Genomic DNA, 10998 nt, shown 5'->3' with positions numbered 1-10998 from the left:
TTATTTTCTTTAGGACATGTTTCATTCTCCATTAGAAGTTGCCAAATATGAAGGGGCTGCAATTAGAACAGTTAGTGGTATTAGAGGACAGATAAAGAAAGCATTACGAGTAAGTTATGAAAGTAAATCAATATATAAATAATTCCTTTATAATATTTTGTAAAATTTTAAACTAAAGTTGTGCATAGCATTACTTTAGTACAATATGGGTAAATTGAAATACATAAAAATTTTATTGTTCAAGTTATGTCATACATAAAACTAAAATATCAATATATTTCTAATTATCATGATATTTAACTGCATCCTACGGCTGCAAACAAACTGGTAGGGATGTAAATGCTCATCTTCAATTAAAACTTCTATAGTTCCCATAGCAAAGTTTTAAACTGAGATAGATATTTAAACCATATTTTACATCTTAAAATCTTTATACTTGTTTTGTTCATAATGTATATGAATTCCCTTAAAGCAGATCAGAATTCCTTTAATTCTGAAATCTTGCCCAAACTTTGAAATTTAAGAAAAAGAAAGATTTTAAAATTTACCTAGTCTAGTGGAGCATCCTAAATTTACCTAATTGGAACATCCTTGTTAAAAATGGAGAAAAAAATGATTAAAATCATTCAATAGTGTAATTTGTGTTCTGCCAGAGATGTTGCAGAGTTGACTTTCTATCTTTTATTTACAGACTCAATTTTTACAAATTAAGAGGTTTATTTACAGAATTCAAAAAGAAAAATTCAGCACATTAATGTATTTTTATATATAAATTTAAGTTTCAAGAAAATGTAACATTATTTAGAAATGAGCAAGTTATCAGAAAACATTTGTAATTTCTGAATTCTAAGTTGATTAAATATTTTAAAGTTAAATGAAATCCATCAAATTACAATAACTTATGATTTGTAATGATGTTTAAATTTCAATGAAGTCTGTTGAATATACAAAACACTAAGCAGCATATTTATGTTTTAGTTTTTTGTCAAGAGAAGAAAAACTTAAGATTAAATATTTGTAGGAGTATTAAAATTGCTTTGAATTTCATTACAATAAAATAAGTATTTTCGCATATTATATTCAAAAATATTTGTTAAAATGTGGGAAGGGATATTAAATTATATGAATTTCATTTAGGGAATTAAATTTAAAAAAAATCATTTGTGTGCAATGAAATGTTTCAAAATCATTGCCATTAAATGTTAATTTTTTTTAATCAACCGAATTTTAATTGACATTTAAAAATCTTTACTCTTAATATGCATCTTGTTGCTATTAAAATGCATCATTTGAATTTGAGTGCTAATGACCTGCCTTGTAAAATATCAGCAAATAAACATGCATTTATTTTTATTATTTTTAGAGTATTTATTAACAGTACTAAATGTTTTTTTTTTTTTTTTCTTTCATTTTAAGGTTCCTCCTGGTGATTTCCGTGCCACTTTTGAAGACAAAATTCTAATGAGTGGTAAATAAATTTTAATTTATTTTGAGTTTTTGCGGAAACTTTTCTACTTATATTTTCTATTATTTTATATGATCTCATTCATTTTTGAAAAATGTTTCAACTCTCATTTTAGATTTAGAAATACTTGGTTCCTTTATTCACCAAAAATATACTATGAGAATTTGCATTTAATATATTTATTGTGTTTCATAATATTTTGTAAAAATGTCATAATAGTATTTCTGAACAAAATAACTTGGGATCTAATCTTAATTTTATTGAATAATCTTTATATACATAGAGTTTCTGAGTCTAGAGTTTTTTATATCCTTATTTTAGTGTGACTTGGAATTTTTAAAAATGGGAATTAATTTTTTAAATGGTCATTTTAATTCTTTTCAACAGTCTTCAGGTAACTCCAAAGTAAGTGAAAGTGTAACATATTAGATGAATTTTGTGTCTAAACCAGACTGTCTTGTGAATTATAACAGTAAGCAGATATAGAACCCTTCACAGTTTTTCTTTGTCTCTTGTTTTTTGGAATTAAATGCAACCAAGAAAATTATTTTAAAAAAATTCACTATAGGTGATATTAATAAGAAATGAAATATTTTATATTTATCATTAATTAGTGCTTTTTTTAAAATTTATATTTCAATCTGGGCATTTTAGTTGAATTTTTTTTATGAAAAGGTTGTTTGTGTGTATATATATATATATATATATATATACAAAAGTATTAGAATCAAGTTAATAGGAAAAACAAAAATCAAAAAAATTAAACCAAAAAAATATAAAAAAAGAATCCGGCCTGAAGACTTTTTCAAGGGTCACCCTCAGGCAGGGATTCAAAGAAAGGGATTTTTTTCTGTGAGGAAAAACAGACATTGTCTAAAAATGATTCCTCATGACCCGAAAATCCCCTGAAATTATGCTCAAGAGATATACCATTTTAACAGAAAGGAAATATAAAACAACAAATAAGAAAAAATTAACCACAACAAAGTAAAAATACAATAACAAAAAAAAAAAAAAAAAAAAAAAAAAAACAATAAAAACAAACAATAGCACTAAAATTAAAAATTAAAAACGAAAAGGCCAGTACATACCATTAACAGTCAAGAATACTTTAAACTATTGATTGTGATTCCCTGTTTTTAAGAAACTAGCGGTAAATTTTGTAAACAGATATAGGCACCCAGCGCCATCTATTGAGTAATCCAATATGCAAGGAAAGTTCTATTTTTATTTAAGCCAAAGGATTAATCCCAAACCATACCTTGTTTAATTAAAAAATTGACATTACAGTAATTTCTAGGAAATTCATTTTTAATTAAATTTTTAAGGAGGTTGTTTGATGCTTCAATATAAGAATTTTTATTATTGCAAACCCTTTTGATCCTGTTAACTTGTGAGAAAATTAGATTTTTGAAAATTTTAGAGTTTAGATTGGAATGGTAGTTACATAGTTTTGTTATTTTAAAGTTGAAATCATCCCTTTTATCGTATATACCAACTATTGTTTTATCATTAGCAATTTCGATTTTTAAATCCAGAAAGGTAGCCTCAAGTTGATTTTTATTTGTATCTTTTAGAATTAAATCTTTTGGATAGCAATTAGTAATAATATTAGTATTGTCGAAGTTAATCAAAAGTAGGTGATCAATATATCTCCACCCGTTTATTAAATTACATTTAATTATTTTTTTCTCATAGTAATGCAGGAAAATATTAGCCAAAGCACTTGAGAAAGCTGTTCCCATTGGAATGCCCTTGACTTGTTTATAAAAATTAATACCATTAAACACGTAATTTTCAGTAATATTAAAATTACATAACTGAAGCCAGTTATTTTTAGGAATGATATTTTCATTTAAATATTCGTCATATATAAAAGTGCAGACCTTTATTAATTTTTCATGAGGTAGATTAGTGTATAAATTTTCGAAATCAAAAGTATTAAGTTTATTAATGTTGTTATCTTTAAGAAAATCCAATACTTCTTTGTTACTACAAATAATAAAGTTGTCTTCATTTTTTATTTTGTCCAGGATAATTTTTAAGTATTTAAAGAAATGTTTACCCGTATAGTAATTATAACTGCCAGTGCTACAGGTTACGAATCTGAATTTTAATGGATTTTTATGAAATTTAACTGTTGGGAATAAATAAGGATAGTTAAGAGAGCAAGTCTTAGTTTTGGTTTAAAATAATAAATAAAAAAAAAATGAAGACAACTTTATTATTTCTAGTAACAAAGAAGTATTGGATTTTCTTAAAGATAACAACATTAATAAACTTAATACTTTTGATTTCGAAAATTTATACACTAATCTACCTCATGAAAAATTAATAAAGGTCTGCACTTTTATATATGACGAATATTTAAATGAAAATATCATTCCTAAAAATAACTGGCTTCAGTTATGTAATTTTAATATTACTGAAAATTACGTGTTTAATGGTATTAATTTTTATAAACAAGTCAAGGGCATTCCAATGGGAACAGCTTTCTCAAGTGCTTTGGCTAATATTTTCCTGCATTACTATGAGAAAAAAATAATTAAATGTAATTTAATAAACGGGTGGAGATATATTGATCACCTACTTTTGATTAACTTCGACAATACTAATATTATTACTAATTGCTATCCAAAAGATTTAATTCTAAAAGATACAAATAAAAATCAACTTGAGGCTACCTTTCTGGATTTAAAAATCGAAATTGCTAATGATAAAACAATAGTTGGTATATACGATAAAAGGGATGATTTCAACTTTAAAATAACAAAACTATGTAACTACCATTCCAATCTAAACTCTAAAATTTTCAAAAATCTAATTTTCTCACAAGTTAACAGGATCAAAAGGGTTTGCAATAATAAAAATTCTTATATTGAAGCATCAAACAACCTCCTTAAAAATTTAATTAAAAATGAATTTCCTAGAAATTACTGTAATGTCAATTTTTTAATTAAACAAGGTATGGTTTGGGATTAATCCTTTGGCTTAAATAAAAATAGAACTTTCCTTGCATATTGGATTACTCAATAGATGGCGCTGGGTGCCTATATCTGTTTACAAAATTTACCGCTAGTTTCTTAAAAACAGGGAATCACAATCAATAGTTTAAAGTATTCTTGACTGTTAATGGTATGTACTGGCCTTTTCGTTTTTAATTTTTAATTTTAGTGCTATTGTTTGTTTTTATTGTTTTTTTTTTTGTTTTTTTTTGTTATTGTATTTTTACACTGTTATGGTTAATTTCTTCTTATTTGTTGTTTTATATTTCCTTTCTGTTAAAATGGTATATCTCTTGAGCATAACTTCAGGGGATTTTCGGGTCACGAGGAATCATTTTTAGACAATGTCTGTTTTTCCTCACAGAAAAAAATCCCTTTCTTTGAATCCCTGCCTGAGGGTGACCCTTGAAAAAGTCTTCAGGCCGTATTCTTTTTTTATATTTTTTATAATTTTTTTGGTTTAATTTTTTTGATTTTTGTTTTTCCTATTAACTTGATTCTAATACTTTTGTATTAATTCATCTGTGTTTTAGAAGTAGCTGCAATTGCGCTCTCTAAATACTATGAAGTTCTTTTTTTGGTTTTAGTTTAAATAGGTTATAAATTTTAGTTGCGATTTCGAAACTGTTTTTGTTTCGTTTTCATGTTAGTTTCGTTTTCAAACTTTTTCTTACTTAAGATTGGTTATATATATATATATTGCTTTTTGAATTAAAGTAATTTTATTTATGATAGAAAGTGGAAGTTCAAATGTGTGAAGAAATATCCATATATATCAATTACAATATCTAAATTTACCACCTTTAATGATTCAAGGAGTTTGTTTCTGAATATTGTTGTGTGAATATATATATATATATAAAAGTATTAGAATCAAGTTAATAGGAAAAGCAAAAAATCAAATAAAAATTAAACCAAAAAAATTATTAAAAAAGAATCCGGCCTGAAGACTTTTTCAAGGGTCACCCTCAGGCAGGGATTCAAAGAAAGGGATTTTTTCTGTGAGGAAATACAGACATTGTCTAATAATGATTCCTCGTGACCCGAAAATCCCCTGAAATTATGCTCAAGATATATATATATATATATATATATATTTGAAGCAGTCTTGTCTAGTGAGTTATTATTTCAGACTCATATACATACATGGACTAATTACAAAATCTTTTTATTCAGATATTGTATTTCTGAGAACCTGGGTAAAAGTTCCTGTGCCTCAGTTTTGCATTCCAGTGAAATCATTACTTTTGCCACCTGAAGAAAAAACAAAATGGCAAGGTTGTAGAACTTTAGGTCGTCTTCGATATGAAAAAGGTCTTCAAGTACCTGTTTCAGACGATTCTAAATATACTGTAAGTAAATACAGAAAATTAATTTTAAGAAAAAAAGAATTATACTTTGTGTTGATTTCTTTCACTTTCTTTATTTTCCACTTTTTTTTTCGATCTAAATTCTATTTTTTAAAGCAAAATTAGAGCTTAAAAAAATTATGTAAATACATTTTTAGAAGGAATTGGGAAAGTTTTTATAGAAGCAAATACTTCTAAATTCTTTGTAATGCACTTTTCTTTTAGCAATTGTCTTGAAAGCTTTTAGGCATAAATTTTGATTGGCAGTTTTTGCTTTCTTGAATCCAAAAAATGCAATTTTGTAATTAAGGCTGCCTGTGATAATGAAAACTCAAAAGACTTATGAAATTTGGTATGTGCTTGGTACACTGTATTTTTAATTTTTCATCAAACTTTGAAGGGAATCCATTCATAGGGTCTGTTTGTCTATGTACTAATGGGCATGATAAATGCAAAGCATAAAGAAATAGATAAATAAAATTTAGTAAAATTTTTTATCAGCCCCATATTAAATTTTAAATCAAATTCATGTATGGTTAATTATCAGTTAGTGTATCTTCATCTAAACACAACTCAGAAGTGCAATGAATGGTTGAAACTTAGTATTTTTCATTGTGAATAAAATTTTTTATTCAATGTCAAATTCTGATTCATATCAATTGTCAAAAAAAAAAAAAAAAAAAAAAAAAAAAACTAAATTTGTTTTTTAATTGTCATAATTTACTTTTTTTAATAGCCTATTGAGAGGAAACTCAGGACATTTGCTCCTTTGGTGGTTCCAAAAACCTTACAGAAAGCATTGCCTTTCAAAGATAAAATTATTCATAAGGAAAAGATGAAACATGATCCTGAGAATGAAAGAATAGCTGTTATTAAAGAACCTCATGAGAGAGAGGTGAGTTGTGTTTGTAATTTAAATGTAATTAGTTTAAATGATATATGCATGCATGCATGCATGCATCTGTATACAATTACTTTGCCAATCTTTAATTCATATCTATGTTACATTTATTAAAATTATTTTCATGATACTGTAATGACCATTTTTAAAAGAAGGTTGAAAATATATGTTTCATCTCATTAAGATTGGAGGGAGAAAAATAAGAATTCTTTTATGAAATTTAGATTTAATTAATAATCTATTGAATGTGTTGAATTTTCTGAATTAGCATGTTTTATTAAGAGTTTTAATGCTGTTTAACAAGGAGTGAGCTTTTAGATAATTTAAAAGAAGTAATGATTACAATAATAAAAAAGTGATTGCAGAGAGAGAAAAGATCATGAAACACAAAACAGACAAGTATTAAAAAAATTATTGCATATAGATATGGCTATCATAAGTCATTTTAAATTTATTTTTTCCTTAAATTGTGTTGACAGGGGTTTTTAGTTACATTGTTTATTATGTTTATATTAAAAATTTAAAGTAATAATTTTTTTTTTTTTTTTTTTTTTTTTTTGTAATTTTTTCAAAAATTTAATTATCATTACCATCGTTTTTTATCATTTCAATATTTGAATCTCTGTAAATGTTATTTTTAACTGATTTTAGTACAATTTTATTTCCAATATATAATGCATACTCAAAAATTAGTCATCTTTTAAAGAATATAAATGCTAAATTTAATTTATATAAGAGATAGCAAATAATGATAGGGCTGAAGGATTTTTTCCCTCTTATCTTTTCACTGAGTACTGAGTTGAAAAATAATTCTGAAAGTGGCACTTTTTTTCCCCCATTAATGTTCAAAAGCCTCTCTCTAAATTTTATAATCTGAATATTGGTTATTTCAGTAAAAAATTTCCTGATCACTTTGTTTGAACAGGGAAATCTTTTAAGTTAACGAAAATGACCCATGTTGCAAATTATTTCGAAAATTATTAGAAAATATTTTGCAGAATTTTAATTTTGTTAAGAAGAAATAGAATTAGAATACTGAAATGAACAGTACATGATCAGCACCAATCAACATTGATTATAATAATCATACATTCTTCTTACCTGGTTGAAGTATGTCTTTTCTTAAATTACTATTTTAAACCATGTTTTCTGTCTCTTTGTGTAGGTTTCAAAGGTACTAAATATGTTAAAGACTGTTCATCAAATGAAAGTTAAGAAAGAAAACAAAGCAATGTGGCTGCGAGCTAGAGCTCATCGTAAGGAGAAGCGCAAAGAAGAAGCTGTTCATCATAAAAAAGTGCAAGAGATGAAGAAAAGGATATTAAGGAGAAAGCCTAATAAAGCACCTGATATGTGATAAATATGTGATATTTATCTTTGTAAATAGGACTTTAATAAATTGTTTTATTTTTATTTGTACCTTAGTACATTTTTGTAATTTAAATATTTTTTTAAGTTGCATTTTTGTCTTGTATAAATTATATTGCACCATATCAGCCCTCTTACTTTTTTTTATCATAAAAAGTTGTTTGATTTCTGAATTTTCTTTCTAATAATAATAATTATTATTATTTAAAAACTTTTAATAATTATTTTAAAACTTCCAAGAAAGAAATCAACAAGTGGTAATTATTTTTAAAACTCAAGATGAAATAGATTATTTTTAATTTTATGGTCTATATTGAAAAGATAAGGATATTTATTAATTTACAATATTGTTATGAAAAATCTATCTAATATCTACATAGTGAAAAGTCCAAAAAACTTAATAACAGATAACTGTTAAAAACACAAATAGAAAAAAAAAACAAGAAAAAAACAAAAACAGCAAATTATTATTATTAAACAACAGCACAAAGCACTCAAAGGGAACTTGCTGGAAATCAACACTCCAAAGAAAAATATCACTAAACTACTCACAACTGTGCATCTCTGTTTTATAACTTCTCATGGAAAGGCATTGAAACTTCTAGAAAGAACTCGCTTATTGGTTATAATAATATAATTGATATATTATTTGTGCTTATTTGAGGACTTCGTTTGTCATGAAGATTGAGGTATCATTGTTCTTGCATCTCGTTCTGTATCTGTAAAATCGTCTTTCTTACTCTCAGAATAAATTGCATACAGAAGTAATATTACCGATTCATAACAATTAATATTTTCTAGAAATTTTTACAACTTTTTTTAATTACTAAAAAAAAAGCACTTTATCACGATACAAAAGTTCTTTAATTATCATGTAAGATATATTCATAATGCTTTTTTCATTTCTTGTTAGGCCTGCAATTGAACATAAAATTTATTCTTTAGAAACTTATGTCTTTTAAAAATATTTTATTCAAAATAAATTATATTCCAAAAATATGAGATATTTAAATTAATTCAGATGTTGTGTGCATAAATTTTAGAGTAATAATTGACATAACATAATGTTTGAAGTCATTATTGTTCAGAGAAAAATTATGTTTTCTAATACATCTTGAATTTTTTATTTGTTACTTGGGGAAATATTCTACTTATTTTCCAGAAAATTAGCTTATTTCATTTTATTGAGAGAATCACAACTCCATCGATTATTTTCTCTTCTAAAAATTAATAATATTTGATATTTGAGTCAGCGATAATTGTTATTAGAGAATCTGGCAGAATTATCTGAAGCATTCATTCAAAAGCTTCGAAAGTCAAAACATTTTTTAAGCTCGGAGATATTGTCAATATTGCTAACTATAATAGGGAATGCTAACTATAATAATTTACCAGAACCATATTTCACCTAGAATAAGAATGTTCATCTCAAAGCGGTGCTTTTATTAAAATCTTGAAATTTTTACTAAAATTGAATTAACAAGTCGTGGCCATTGACAAAATGATTCTCAATTTATCGCACAAAGCTGGTTTTTATAGGATGATAAAATTCGGATGGTTTCAAAATAACTATTTGTGCTTATTGATGCCTGCTTTTTTTTCTTTTATATATATATATATTTCTATTTTTTCAAGTTCGCGGGAAAAAGTTAAAAAAAAACGTTTTATAAATGTTATTCAACAATTTCTGATGATATTCAAATGATCAGTATTCAATAAAAGTAGTAAAAATAAAGTTTGAAAGGGGTTTTCTTAAAGATCTTGCTTCGTGGCCACAGGTTCTCCGGAAACGCACGCGAATGTAGTGGGCGTCGGAAAATGCATTCATGTTTAATAATTGAAATAAGCTACTGAATTCATTTTTTTTTTCTTCTTCTTCTTAAAATGGATCATTATAATACCATCTGAAATCACAGAACAAAATTTTTAGAGCCAGAAGTTTTTTTTCTCTCTCTCTTTCAGCGAATTTGTAGTTATAGAAAAGTATTTAAAGCATTCTTAACTTTTTTTTTTTTTTTTTTTTTTTTTAACAAAGCTAGATGTTTTTCAAAGATTGCGGATGGTATTCTGAAATTTTTGCCATTCATTTCCTTTTGTGTAGCTTATATGAAAATGGAATTACAAAAATTTCTTTTAAACTGAAATATATGTACAAATATTTTCCCTAACTTTATATATTTAAAAATTTTCTTTTGATCTATTTAAGTTACCTTAAAATTGAACCGTTCATTGTATAGATCTTTTTTTTTTTTTTAATACCTGTAACGTTTTTAATTTAAATAAGCAAATACTTTTACTCACCGATTAATAACTGTTTAAATAAATGTGAAAAACTGACATGCAAATTTTCTCATTAAAAAAAAATGAATTGTAAGTACTGTAATCGCGAAGATGTTACCTCTACTCTTCTTTGCCTCTAGGTGAAATCCCGACAGCATAAGCAGTAAGTGAGGCTTAATTCCTAAAGCCTACGATGGAATCTCAGCTGTAGTCAAGGTTCTGCCCCTCTCGAGGGAATACGTTCCGTCATCGCACTGACATAACTCGATCTCACGTCATTATTGTGCTTATCTTGCTTATATAGCATCGCTCTTTTTATATTTCTTATCTATGTATGAACCATCTTACATGGCAGCTTCTCGTCCCCCCTCCCCAACTCGTGGTACCTTCCTCTTCTCTAGCTGTATATGATTACTGTAAGAAGTTTTGATTTTTTTATAAAATATATTAATCCGTTAATCATTTCATTTCATTTTGGTTTTAAAATTGCTGTGATTAGCTTGTAAATATGTTCCTTAACCTGATGGATTTACTTGTAGCATTAGCCGGTTTCCTAATTTTTAAATTATGGTATTTTAATGAACTTCTTCGTTAAGTATAATTTTTTTATGAAAATGAAGAACTAAAATA

The 10998-nt window shown here is 25.9% G+C and overlaps 1 protein-coding gene across 1 annotated transcript in view; it reads left to right on the top strand.

The window, feature by feature from the left end:
- LOC129981789 (ribosome biogenesis protein BMS1 homolog) overlaps positions 1-8107 on the top strand; it is a 38712-nt gene extending 30605 nt beyond the window's left edge. Inside the window, exons 21-25 of the mRNA XM_056092807.1 lie at positions 14-109; positions 1417-1468; positions 5647-5822; positions 6556-6714; positions 7886-8107. Of these exons, the coding sequence (XP_055948782.1) occupies positions 14-109; positions 1417-1468; positions 5647-5822; positions 6556-6714; positions 7886-8077 (675 nt within the window). The 3' untranslated portion in view covers positions 8078-8107. The remainder of the gene's footprint in view (positions 1-13; positions 110-1416; positions 1469-5646; positions 5823-6555; positions 6715-7885) is intronic.
- Positions 8108-10998: the final 2891 nt, after the last annotated feature.

Source organism: Argiope bruennichi, chromosome 8 (assembly GCF_947563725.1).
Source record: "Argiope bruennichi chromosome 8, qqArgBrue1.1, whole genome shotgun sequence".
Taxonomy (NCBI): domain Eukaryota; kingdom Metazoa; phylum Arthropoda; class Arachnida; order Araneae; family Araneidae; genus Argiope; species Argiope bruennichi.
Note: the sequence above shows the minus strand (reverse complement) of the source record. Positions and strands in the feature narration are given on the sequence as shown.